This window comes from Pseudorasbora parva, chromosome 5 (genome assembly GCF_024679245.1).
Source record: "Pseudorasbora parva isolate DD20220531a chromosome 5, ASM2467924v1, whole genome shotgun sequence".
In the NCBI taxonomy this organism is placed as follows: Eukaryota; Metazoa; Chordata; class Actinopteri; order Cypriniformes; family Gobionidae; genus Pseudorasbora; species Pseudorasbora parva.
Window position 1 is genome coordinate 15,987,815 of NC_090176.1, and position 14,898 is coordinate 16,002,712.

Sequence of the window (14,898 nt, forward strand, 5' to 3'; positions counted from 1 at the left end):
ATACATCAAGGATATTTATAATTGTCATCTTGCGTTGTTTGCCATTTTAGATCAGTGTTATTTTAGAATAATTGAGATTTAATTAACTATACTTTTGTAGTTTTATGAATATTTTTGCTTTAGCTTATATTTATTTATTATATTTATCTTTAATTTATTTTAGGTTTAGTCATTTAAGTTGTAGCTATTTTAATATATCAAGTTAAACTACACAAAAATGTTACTTCAAGTTTATTTCATTTAAGATGATGTTTAATGTAAAGTAAAAAATTGTATGGTTTAGTATAATAACCCTGTCTTGAGTTCAATGCAGTGCATTATGCGATAGCCATTTTGTCAAAGGACATATACAATGCACACACAGGCAGCTCAGTAGCTGAACTACTGAACTGAGCCCTGAAGATACTCGCTTTCATTGAGACAGCACTGGAACATTTTTGGAGAGATTAACAGACACTCAGGCCAGAGGGTAGAGATCACACAGGGTCAAGTGTAGGCTTTTTTGGAGAAATCTGTGAGTGTTTGAACTGAGTGAGTGATGAATCTCTGAGTGAGTGATGTACCTCTGCTTAAAAGCCTTCTCCGCCATCTCCCGTGCAGCTCTCTTCACCTCATCGGGCACAGCGTCTTTCTCTGCCTGAGAGATCTGGTGAACTTTGTGCCCGGCATCCAAGCGGTAGGGGCCTCCCTTCCCTCCAAGACCTGCTGTATCTCTGCCACCTACACGAACGTATAGGTAATTTGTTGAGTTACCACGTTGTAGGTGATTGTTTCTTTTGTGTGATAGTTAAACACTGCACATTTGCATAATACTGTAAATAAAGTTTTTTTTTTTTGTGGAGACCATCTCCCTTCAAACTTTTATTTCAACCCGATCACACATAAATGCGTATAAATAGTATGAGTGTGCAATGTCGTGGCGTGCATATGATACGCTGTTTTTTGCGTGCATATGATACGCACTTTATAAGCTAGGTTTAGGGGGGTGGTGGGTTCGTATGTATAATCAATCGAACTCGGGTTTGAACCAATTGAACCAAGTGTGAAAGCACCCTTACTGTACCTGTGCCTCCAGCCCACTGGTTCCCTCCTACATGAGGGGCATTTTTGGGGTCAATCTTGCCATGTTTTGGGGAGCTGACATCTAGGCCACTGTCTCTCTGAATGGTGATCTGGAAGAAGAAAAAAAGGCACTTTCAAAACCAGATGTTTGTTGAAATAGTATCTGAACATTCACTCATTTGATCTTCATCTGGTTACTAAGTGGAAAAAACTGCCATTTGGGACACAGTCAGTCAAAGGGTTATGAACCAAATGAAATTTAAGACAGATTTACCTATCTAGAGTCATCTTTACACTGCAAAGCAAGTGAGGTATATACAAGAAAAATGTTTGCTTGTGCTGACTTTTTAATGTGCCATAAACATATTTACTCCAGAATCACAATTGCAGGAAACAATACATCATGCTTGAAAAATGAATGTTGATTCACATGCCGAGCTGGCAGGAAACAAGTCACAAATGGACTGACAACGTTTGCTGACTGCTACATGTAAACATCTTAAATCAAGAGTCTTCAACCGGGGGTCTGCGACTCCTAGGAGGCCCACCAAATAATTTTTGAACACAAATAATTTTTTTGTTAAAACATGGGTAAACAAATTACAAAGTCTAAGCAACCTCACCTTAAAAAATAAAATGTGGTGTTTTAGTAAACTTATAGCTAAGTATTTAATTATCCATTTGAAATAAAATGCAACTCTGCAAATCCATTAAAATACTTCTGATAAATACATGTTTAAATCTTAATTTTAACAATGATTGCATGTGCAACAACAAAAACATGCATAGTCCTAATATACTGTCTTCACATAATATAACTATTATAATATAATGGGTCTCTATAAATATTGAAGGCTTTATGCTTAATATGTAGTTCTGTTTGACACTTTATGCTTTAGGCTAAGTCTTTATTGCCTAAAGGGTTCTTGCCCTAAAAAAAACTTTGAAGACTGCTATTAGTACAAATCTGATAACACAAATCCAGAAAGATGGAAAGAAAAATATCTCAGCAAAGCACAAAGATGCAAAATAAATGGATAGCTGTCACGTGGGACATCAGTGCTTTTAAGCAAAGCCTCACTTGGTGGTTCATATGGGGAACCCCACAGATTTGTGGTATGCCAATGGATATCTCAACAGATTTTGAAGTGTTATAATGTGTGTGTGGACGTATTCGTCTCCTGATGTGGACTTGAAGCTCTGAAGCAGCTTTCTACATCCGTTTAGTGGTATTCTCTCCCTCCTCTCATCTTTCTTAACACAGTCCATTAATATCATAAAGCACTGGGCCTCTCTTTAATACCCACGCACCCATCTGGAGGGTTGTGGCTTTCTCATGACCCCCACACACTCCTTTATAGCCCCCTGCTGTGTGCAAATACAGTTTGAACATAACGGCAAGAACTTCCTATGAACGCTTCAATACTTGTTGGGAGCGTAGCACTTTGAAGTGTGATTGTGTCTTGGAGGGAGACAGCGGCACAGTTGGACTCTTTTAATGTTGGACTGTGAGAGAACAAACACGTAGTGTTTCAACATATCCCTGTCCCTCCTATTAATATAAAAGGCAATTCTCATTATGTAATGATCCTGCATGCTTTGACTAGGCAAGGTCACGTTAGGTCACTGAACTTGAAGTCACTGAGCTTATTAAGACACTTCCCGTTTCGCGTAGGGAATGAGCAGAAATGTTTTTGCCAAGTCATACTGAAAGGAAGAGTTGAAATAAACAGACAATTTGGAAGCTAGAGGAAAGATCTGCCCTTTGTGTTCCAGTGGGTGAAAACATGCAGGGTGAAAGTTTAATGCTGCATGCATGACTTAACCTTTAAATACTTAAAAAATATTCCATCCAAAAATGTATTAGTCACCCTCATGCCCTTTCAAATGTGTATGACTTCCTTATTTTCTCTGGTGGAACACAAAAAAAGTTTTGCAAAATGATCATCCTGCACTTTTCAATAAAATTAAGCATACAGTTGAATGGCACAATATTTTTTTCTTAATCAAAAACTGCTGAAAAAGATAAATAAAACAGGAAATTACATTGTGCATGTGTGCGGGAAGGAGAGAGAGAGGGAGAGGGAGGGAGAGAGAGAGAGAGAGAGAGAGAGAGAGAGAGAGAGAGAGAGAGAGAGAGAGAGAGAGAGAGAGAGAGAGAGAGAGAGAGAGAGAGAGAGAGAGAGAGAGAGAGTGTGTGTGTGTATGTGTGACTGTCTGTCTGCCTGTCTGTCTGAGTGTGTATTAGGGAGAGGTATGGCTTACAGATGTTCATGGTGAACGTGGCTCAGAGATTAACAACGTTTGCCAATGTCATGTACAGAAATGCCACACCAGCAAGATGCATTTTAACAAATGACAAGCCATTGTAGATATCGGTAAAAAAAAGAAAAGAAAAGTGCCCTACAGTATAACACTGTCAATCTGCGGTATTCTGAGATTTATAGTTCCTGTGTTTAGTTTAGAGGAGGGGTAGCGCACAAACGTTTCTTCCCATCTCTACGGAAGATCACTGACAGCCCTGTTTATGATAAGGAGATTTGTGTGTGTGTGCAACGTGGCTTCAGATTAGCCAGGATTTAACAGCACAAAGATGAGACACACAAGCACTATCCCAACACCCTACTGACATTACAGATGAAACAGACAGACAGAAAGACAAAGATAGATAGACAGTGGACAGATAGATAGACAGACATATAGACAGTAGACAGACAGACAGACAGACAGACAGACAGACAGACACAGACAATATATTGAGAGACAGATAGTAAGACAGTCAGACGATTTAGACAGTAGACAGACAGACAGACAAACGATAAATAGACAGTAAACAGACAGACAGACAGACAGACAGACAGACAAATAGATAGACAGACAGACAGACAATATATAGACAATATATTGAGAGGCAGATAGACAGACAAACAATAAATAGACAATAAACAGATAAACAGACAGACAGACAGACAGACAGAAAGACAGACAGACAGTCAGACAGAAAGACAGACAGACAGACAGACAGACAGACAGACAGAAAGACAAACAAACAAACAAACGATGACAGAAGACAGACCGACAGATAAATAGATAGACAGATTAAATAACACTATTTTTTAATGCAAACACATTCATATATGATTTAAGTGTGCTGCAGACAGCATGCTTTTTGGGGTCACAGTATGTACAAAATTATGGAACAATCTTGACGTACATCACGTAACAAGCCTAAAGTAAATGGGTCATCATTGCTAAGTGGAGATGTAAAAGTGGGGCAGGCCTCTAAATTAAGCCTTTTATCCAATTTCACGTGTATTTATGTAGGACACATTTTTCTAGCATCACTGAGAATATAAAACAAAAGCTCACAAGTCACACATGCAAAAAGAACTCTACATAATGCTTTTCCCATGAAGTTTAGGTAACTGTACTTATATAGTTCATTCATATCCTCATAGATTGCAAAAAATCCTGAGTCAAGTCTCAAGATCCGAAGTGGATTGAATGAGATCCCAGGTTGTTAGATATGGCTCATCACATAATCTCGAAAAATATAAATTGTAAACATTTAATCGGTCATCTGTAAAATGCCCTCCAGAGAGATCAGAAAGTCAATATCTCCAGACGGAAGTACTGGCCCATGTCTTGGATGAGTGCCTATAACTGCCCTTTCTAGTGGCCCAGTGGGTAGAGCAAGAGCCCGGGCTGGAATGTGAGGAATGCCCGTGTTTTGGGGTTGTTTCTGAAATGAGATGTCCCAGGTTGGTTGCTGAGAGGCCACTGCGTTCACTCGCAGACCCACACAGAGAGCAGGACAATGCAGTCAGACACGCTGTCCTAGCTGCTGACCACAGGAGGCCCATCAAACCCATAAACCCTTTCATTACATCAGCACCGAGTTTTTACTTTTCTGCTTTACACACCCTGCATATACGGTAAGAAGAAGATATGAGAAGAACTTTTGTACAGTAGATCAAGTTTATGATATAACTGTTTAGGGACGAACAGAGCAACACTTTTAGCTTGGACATGAGATTACAGTGATTTTAAAGGTAAAAGACTGTAAAAATGCTACGGTTAAAAACAGTTAACTGGTTAACATAAAGTTTCTGTACTCTATACAGTGAATACATGTAATAGATCTAACCTTACATTTGATGTAATTTTACAGTACCACTAAATTTACAGTTTTTGGAAGTGAAAAAATTACAAGTAGTGTAATTTACATTTGAAAAAAAAGCATACATTGAAATTCCCAGAGTTCCCTGCGTGATACTTCACATTGGATGTATTTTTGTTGAAATAACTATGTTTCTTAGTTTTTTTAATCAGTTATATAAATGAATGTTTATTGCATTTTTAAAATGTCATGTGTGTTACCGTGGTGTTTAGTGTTTGTGTGAATGACCCTTCTGTATATTAGTATTGTCCCCCTAAAGCTGCTTGTGATGAGATTTGATTCATCATGTGACTCTCATCACCACTGTGATTGGTGGTTGTCAGTATACCCAAGGTACATAACAGATAGTATTTCAAAAGGGTGGTAATTTACCATTGTTTCAGTTAATGAAATATTTATATTTACTGTAAATTTAACTTAAATTTAAATGTAATCTGTAAAATCAAAAATGTTACGGTAAAGTCTGGCAACCACAGCTGTTGTTTTTTCCCCCATAATAGTGGGGATTTTTTTTACAGTGTGGGCAAAAAATAAAAAAATAATCTGTAAGATTATATAATGTTTTTGAAATAAGTCTCTTTTGCTCATCATTTTTTATTTATTTGAAATAAAATAGAGTAAAAACAGCAATGTGAAACATAATTTCAATTTAAAAATAACGGTTTTATATGCAGTATTTTGAAATGTAATGTATTCCTGTGATAGTAAAGCTGTATTTTCAACATCATTCCTCCAGTCTTCAGTGTCACATGATCCTCTAATATGCTGGTTTGCTGCTCAATAAAGAATTTGTATTATTATCAATGTTGTGCTGCTTTATATAGCTGTATTTTACATTTACTGTTACTTCTGGTCCTTGCTGAAAAATCTAAAACAAAAAACAAAACAAAAAAAATCATACTGATCTTTCTTGTTTTTGAAGTATTTAGGACATGTCCCAAGTATTCCCATTATTTCCCTAATGCTTTTGACATTCTCGCATGTTAATAATGCAACAATTCAGGCCACACAAAAGTATACCACATCACACAGTGCATGATATAGCAAAATCTCTGACACATTTCTATTGTTGAACAGAATATATAACACCCACGCCGAATTCAAGCAGTACATGTAAAGAAAGCGGTGCCATTTTGTCCTTCATTTACCGAGCTTCTTTAATTCCTCAGACTACATAAAACACTGGTTAAATTCGCCCTGGTCAGACCGAGGCAATAACACGGTCCTGTTACATAGATGACACAGAGGCACCAGCGCCAAGATGTGACCCTCGATCACATGACCAGCTCCAGTTACATTATATTTCACACCTCACGCAATGGCACTATCTACACTTCTAAACTTTACACTCTGCATACACCGTTAACTCTGAGTATTATGTTTGAAGTTAATTAAACCTGAAAAACTCCATTCAAACTTTATTTCTATTCTTTTTCATTTCAGCCATAGGTGTGCAAATATTTAGCATTTTTTTTGTAAACTTCATATATATTAAAGAGATTTTTGAATTGATTAAAAAAATAATAATACTGTAAATAAGGGTAAAGGCATTTATAGTTACATAAGATTTAAAATCCAAATAAATGCTGCTCTTTTGAACTCTATTCACCCTAAATATAATGCATCACTGTTAATAAAAAAATAAATAAAATTAAAAATATTGGTAACACTTTAGAATTTAGGGTCCAATTCTCCCTAGAAACGAGTTGCTTAATAGCATGTGTATTTCTAGGATTTTGGCCTAGTAATACACATCTGTAATATGGTCAAAAAACAGTCTGATAAAAAATGATATAGTAATATGGCCGTTTCATACGAATGAATCTTTACGTTTTGTAATTATTACGATGGATGTTTGCTTGGTGCAATGCCGAAAAGGTGCTGTGTGGAGTTCTGCACCTCTAATAAGTAAAAAAAACTGAAGTTTTATACTGCCGAATAACAGATGGAGCCATTCGTCAACTCCAAAAGCCTGTGCAATACATCTATTACAATTAAACATTGCACTACGGGATGCTGGTATTATTGTAAAGATGAAAAAAATAAGAGATTTCATTACTGCAATGGCAAAAGTATGTTGAACAAAACACCAATAAAGTAACAAGTTTGTCACGGGACTAGAAATCAAAAAGCAGTCAACTTATCATTAAAGCATTTTTCACGCAAGCTATCACATAGTGTGTGAGTTTATATATATATTATATATATATATTATATTATATATATATTTATATATATATATATATAAGAATATAATGTGCTTATATATTCACATAAGATGTACGACACGACACTTGAATAACATTATCTTGTCAGAATACATGCTGCTCCCCCAAATATTACACATCATTATAGCCTACATGATAAATCATCTAATCTTGAGATGAAGACAGTAGCTATAATTATTATTATTTTTAAATAGATAAAGCTGCATGCATGCAAGACAACAGAAAATTGATGAATGTCTAAACTTTATCTAAACCTGTGTCATTGATTTTAGGCTTTTGACAAATGTTTGCTAAATGTGGCACTGCGGTATATTAATGTTTGACATTAGAATCTGCGCATTTGATCTTTCTATTCTAGCCCAAATAAATACATGACAGACAAACACATCCTTTGCATTGCACATGGCATATTCAAGAAAGCATTTCCTAGACCATTTCATAGACCATTCACAAGACCCGTTTTATGATCACTTTAAAGTCCCAGTGAACTGGAAGTAGGTTCTAAGACTTGTAATATGTGCCAACAAAGTAAATAAGATTGATTTTGATTTCATGAGGACTTTAAAATGTTAAATGTATGTAATACATGCTCTAAATCCATTCAATTCAGGAACACTGAATAAACGTCTCCTTCAAAAGACTGGGTGATTTATGAAGTAGGCAAGTAATATTTGTGGGATCAGCATGCATTTTTTTGAGAAAATGACACCTTTGTCCATTGCATTGGGTTGTTTTTCCAGTAAAAGATACTGTATGGACAATCGGACCCAATACAACTCAGTTTTTCTATGTATCTTGCTTTGTCAAGCGGCAGAAGTGATTCTAAATAGGCTCTACTGGGTTAACGCTATTCATTTCCAGTGTGGGGGAATGGACTGTTTTCCCCCATGCCCACTCCGCCCCACACCACGCCCCCAGCTATGACACGACACCAAGTCTACATGAAACTAAAAGTAGGTGCCGGCGAATGAGTGAGTCAATCAATCGTTCATTCAAATGATTTGTTTAAACAGCGGATTCATTCATGATGAAGCAACGGACTCGCTACGTCCAAAATCAAATACTTCCCTATTCTATAAAACATAGTTTCTATGAGAGTCACTATAAGAGTAAAAAACACATAGACAAACAAATCCATATTAAACCCTGCAGCTAGCGACGACACATTGATGTTTTAAGACACAAAACGATCAGTTTCTGCGAAAAACCCAGTTAATTTAAAAAAAAAAAAATTAATTTAAAGTTAAAAATTTATGTTATTTTTTTTTTTTACCTCATATCAGACGAATCTCATCCAGTATTCCCAACGGCATTACTTCCAACAGAGAAGGTCAAAACCCGGGGCGACCATAGATATAATCCTCCTCCATAGTGCCTCAAACGGTCGAATGAGGCATCTATGTACACATATCCTTGTGCCGTTGTTTTAACCTTCTCCGGTGGAAGTAATGGCATTGGGAATACTGGATGAGATACATCTGATATAAGGTAAAAAAAATAAACCCATAAATACTGTTCAATTTCTCGCAGAAACCGTTCATTTTGTGTCTTAAGACATCAATGTGTCACCACGAGCCGCAGGGTTTAATATGGATTCGTTCACTGTCATCACAAATTAAACACACAATCACCCAATATGCTTACAAAATATTTTAATAATATTTGAATAAAGGTTGTTGATTCTCAAAAAAAGTTAATTGTATTAACTAATTAAAATTTCAATGAACTAAACATTTTAAGGCAACCAGTTTTTTTTTTTTTTTCAGTGTTGGATGCCCTGGGGGTAAGCAGATAAACATCACATTTTCATTTTTGGTTTAACTATCCTTTTAAGTTATTTTCACAAATAATTATTAGGTTAGTAATTAATAGTATCTATCTAACACTATATCAGGTTTAAGACAGTATTAGATGATGGATATTTGCAGCTGCAGTGTCTCTCTCTTCATGAGTGTATGGCTTGCAATGTGTGTGTAAGGGGTGAGTCAAAGCGTCCACTCATTTCCCGTCTAACACACACATCATATCTATATTCTGCATCAATGATGCTGCACACATCTGTTGCACTGATCACTTTATAAATACATCCATACATGCAGACAGACGGACATGTATGGAGCAGGATCAGTGAGCAGTGTTGACGTCAGGCTCAGACATTCCTCAAATGACTGTATACTCTGCCCTGCTGTACATCATGTCACAGCCATCATGTGTGGTCAGAATGATGAACATCTAATTTAGTGGACAGGACCTCATTGCCTATATATATATATATATATATATATGATATATACATACACATTGTACAGGTACAAAAACAAAATTCCACACCTCTGGCATAAGAGTGGAAAACAACAGACATTCACTCTAATCCAGGACATTTAATTATGGAAAGTTGTGATGTTCTGCTCTCAGATATTGGGGCAAGATGATTGACAGCTTGGAATGGAGTCATAATAGACTCTTTCGAAAGGTTAAGGAGCTGTTTCCTATTACTGTCTACAGCGAGCATCTGAGGTTTAGTTTATCTGTAGCAACATGATTTTGTAGACCAGGTGTGAAAAGATGGTCAGAATCACCTTCACAGCCACAGCAAAATAACATCCGTCAAGAAGACCTGCTGGTGGGGACTTTTGTTTTATAATATTTATATCTTAAAAACCAAGTACAACAGCATGGTTTCTAGAAGAAAAAAAAGTCCCATTCATTTTCTCCATAGAGGAATAGTTTTTTTTTAGCGATAATACATCCAATGTTTTTAACCTGAGCCCAGAGATTGTTCTGCAGCATGTTTCTGTAGAAGTCACATGTCAAATTAATTAAATTGTGTATATATATATATATATATATATATATACAGAGAGAGAGAGAGAGAGAGAGAGAGAGAGAGAGAGAGAGAGAGAGAGAGAGAGAGAGAGAGAGAGAGAGAGAGAGAGAGAGAGAGAGAGAGAGAGAGAGAGAGAGAGAGAGAGAGAGAGAGAGAAAATGAATGGGGGACTTTTTTTTCTTCTATTATCGCAAAAAATTATGTTGTATGCTTTTGCAACTTGTACTGAAGTATCTTAGAAAGTATGTCAGTGACATTGATTTGTCTCCAGATACACATAAGTAATGTTTTTAAGGCACGTTACTTAAATGTCTAATTTAACTAAGGCCTAATCCTGGCTTAACGGGCTATATATAGTCTACAATACACTACATTTTTAATTTTACACACAATATGTGCATTTTACACTTTTACACTAAATATACCGGTATGTATCTTTAACTAAATGTATGCACTATACGTTTAAAAAAAATATGCATTGCACAAAATATAAATTTTATGGTTTCACTAAATATATGCATTTTATACAAAATATCAGAATTTTACACTTTCACACTAAATATATGAATTTGACACTAAACAATTATTTTTACACTTTCATAAATATATGAATTTTACACTTAGGGCCAGATTAACTAAACGTGTGAGAACATAATTACAACAAAGCTCTGCTTGTGATCTGCTGACAATGTGCCCATTAAAGAACCCAGACGCAGCCGAATCATTTCCATAATGACCAACATAATCTACCAGCAGTGCAAAATATCATCTGGTTTAAGACATGCTTTTTTGGGCACTAAATAATGCCGCAAACACCAGTAAATTGACAAATGCAAACCTTAGTAAATCCCCTCGCATGATTCATTTAAATACTCTCCTTTCATGAATTTTGTGTCTGAAAGGGAAACTCCTAGAAATGCATATGCAATAAGGTCAGCCAAAAAATAACCTTCTCCCTCTTTCAGCTTTAATTTTTCACTGCGCATCATTAGTAAATCCTGACAGTAGATTATCCCGGGCACCAGCTGTTAGTAAATCTGACTCAATAGTCAATACATACACATTTTAAAATTTCATAAATGTATGCATTTTACAAATATAAGAATTTTACACTTTCATGCTAAATATATGTATTTTATACAAAAATTTGCAGTTTACAAATATATGAATTGCACACTTACTCATACTAATATGCAGTACGCATTGTCTAGAGCACAGCAGTGACCGGCCACTTTTTCAGCAGCTTTCACTGCATGAAAAGTGGGATTTTCGTCAGTAAGCGGCACTGTAGATTGTCGTGGAAGATCAGGTTTACGACTGTACACGGCAGTTTGCAGGCGACACCGAAAACTGCCGTGAATTGTCAGAAATTGACGTGGGCCTTGCTTGGCAGTTGTCCCCCCCAAGACCCCCCTTCCCTTAACTCCAGGGGAGGCTTTAACATGTAAATGAACATGCTGTGAGCTATACAAATGCAAATCAGGGTAGCAGGAGTTTTAACCCATGTGACATTTTTCTAAAAGGTATTAACTTCCTTCTAAAAAAAATCTCTTAGATAGATCAGGCTCAGTATAGCCTAATTGTAAAATCTTAAACTTAAGCTTGAATTTATATATTTGATGAAAGTATTCTAGATTATTTATTGTGTGTCATTTGCAATCAGTCCCCGTGAATTCAGTGCGACTCGCAATTTTGACCAATCACCGCAACTTTTACCAATCATTGCGGTCTCCTGCTAATAAGCGGCGTCATACATCAGCAAACTTTATATATCATATATCATTGCCTGTCAAAATTAACGTGTTAACGCAAATTAATTTTAACGGCACTATATATATATATATATATATATATATATATATATATATATATACATATATACATATATACATATACATATACATATATACATATACATATATATATATATATATATATATATATATATATATACATATACATATACATATATATATATATATATATATATATATATATATATATATATATATATATATATATACATATACATATACATATATATATATATATATATATATATATATATATATATATATATATATATATATATACAGGGGTTGACATTAACTTTTTTGCTCACCGGCCACTGTGTCTAGTGGTTTTCCAAAGTTACTAGCCACTCAGCATTTTCACTGGCCACAATTTTGCTGTTTGGAAATTACATTGTATATGTTTAAAGTTGACTTTGGCATATATAAATTACTTGATTTTGAACCATTTTACTTTATTTAGAAGATTTAAAACCCTTTCAAACTTTCAAATGCAGAATGTCCCCCCAAATCTTGTATATCAGCTGGGATGTGCAGGTGGGCAAGGGGTGGGCAATATAATAGGCTAATATGAGAAAGGTAATATGACAGGCTATGAGTTATTTTAGTTAGGATATATATATATTTAAAAAATTTAAAAAATACCCTAAGCAAATTACAAAAACAATAGTTATTAAAAATAAAATAAAAATTCCGATACTAATACGGCACAATGTAATTTATTGAATGTAATTGTCATTGGATACGACTTTCATTGAAACGAATGTAACAAAATGTGGGCGTGGTCTGTGTTGTGAAATGAAACCACATTAAAAATTCCCTTAAACTGCGTTTGAAACATACAGCAAAGTAGCGACAGAGGAAAACACAGAGCCTGATATTATGCAAACATTTACCAATAATGTGGAAAGCGTTTTAAATCTGTTCAGTGGAAAATCCGCTGTGACGAATCTGTCCTCGTCTAACATCTGCTGTAAATCCAGGTAAAACTAGCTACGTGCACGCGCCCGTCCCCAGATAACATGATCCCCAGTTGATCCGTAACACCGGCGGGAAGACACAGCTGAATGCAATCATTGGGCTATCTCGTCAGCTTGCTCAGTTTGCTGCCGATTTTAACGAGCAGTTCACTTTAGTAATCTCCAGGTTGCTGTCCATAGATGATAGGTTGCTTGCTTTGGAGTCGAAAAACTGTGTGGAAGATACTAACTTTAAGAAGAGAAGACGAGTGCCTAAGAGAAGACCAGTCCTAAGATTGCGGTAAGACTGTTATCTAAGCTAAAGTAACCTAAAGCAAAGCTTTTTAAGTAGCACAAGCTCAAATTAGCCTTGTAAAAGAACAAATGTAAGTTGCTTTATAAAAGTGTTTTCTTTTTCTGGTCATTTTACAGGAAGCAGTACGCCGTCTTCACAACTTCGTCATAACACTCATTTAATTGTTTTCCAGCTGCATGTAAGACATAGAGACATTACGCAGGACGCACAAACATCCAGTTCTTGCATCGCACGCAGAAGCTGTGAAGAGTTCAGCGCGGAGTCGATTGAGAAGAGGGTAAGATTTATTAGATTAGATCCGTTTTTGGTCAGTGTGACTATTTTTCAGGTGCATTTTACGCAGTACATCGCGCAATACTGATTGTCTTTATTGTTTGTTTTTACAGCTGCTACAAGCAAGAAAGCGTGTGTTAGCTGAGGATGAGATGGGCCTTTGGAAGTGCGCTACCATAGACCTGATGAGGAAGACGGCATCGTTCGCGCGGTGTCTGGATGGACTGTTTGACCAGCCAGGAGCTCGCCGAGCTCTGTGCCACGCTGCAATCGAGATTAGAGGCGATTCCAAAGAACAGGGCAACGCACGACGGACAGACGTCTAAAAAATTGACTTAAAACAGACAGAATGGCGCTAGTTACCTACAGCTCTGAAGCGGAAAACAGAGACTTCATGGTGCTGTAGGATTTTGGGCTTCTCTTGAGCTTCCTATTGTTGTGTGGGCAGATCTCACACGTTTTGCATTTGGTTGTGTGTTTGTTCTAATAAAGCTCTTTCTTTGAATAAACTGCACGTCCCTGGCATATTTTCCTTTCCTCAATAAATGAATGTCCTTGATGGTTATAATAGCGTAATCCATAGGATAACACTGACATGAATATAAAACATAATAGCATATCACATGAATATGAATATATACAATTAAAAAATAATATGCAAATCATAATTTTATATATATATATATTTGTGTAAAATTATTATAATTTGGGGGTTTAAATTTATTAATTTATTACCCAGGTTGACCAATAGTAACAGATCTGCCAACCAATCACGAGTGATATTTCTTGTTTCAATGTAGTAGTTTCAACCAATACTGAGTGAGGAAATTCAAGCCATTCCGGCAAGGCACCGCCCAGAGCTGCTATTCATATGCTAATTAGAGCAATTAGCGCCGGCGCCAGCATGCCTCCGCAAGCTCCACATACGTCATGGTTCGTTTCCGTCAATATGTGGCACAGACGAACGCGACGTTCACAGGCTGTAAACTGACGTTAATTGTCGAAAATCAGGGAGATTTCCGGCCGTTTACGGGGACGAAAATCCCACTTTTCATGCAGTGTTTGATTCTATTACAAAAGCGTTTTTTCCCCATCATTTTCTTTAAATGCCTCTAAAAACTTTGGTCTTGGCAAGAGATTCTGTGCAATAGGTGTAAAGTGCGCATGTTAAATGGATAGCTCATCCATCATTTACTCACCTTTTGTTCCAAACCAGTATGGTAACCAAACAGTTGACTCAAT

General features: G+C 36.2%; 1 protein-coding gene across 1 annotated transcript in view; it reads right to left on the reverse strand.

Moving 5' to 3' along the window:
- vwa8 (von Willebrand factor A domain containing 8) overlaps nt 1-14,898 on the reverse strand; it is a 159,644-nt gene that overhangs the window by 36,596 nt on the left and 108,150 nt on the right. The window contains exons 38-39 of the mRNA XM_067443330.1: nt 1,064-1,172; nt 564-720 (exon numbers count right to left, since the gene is read on the reverse strand). Of these exons, the coding sequence (XP_067299431.1) occupies nt 564-720; nt 1,064-1,172 (266 nt within the window). The remainder of the gene's footprint in view (nt 1-563; nt 721-1,063; nt 1,173-14,898) is intronic.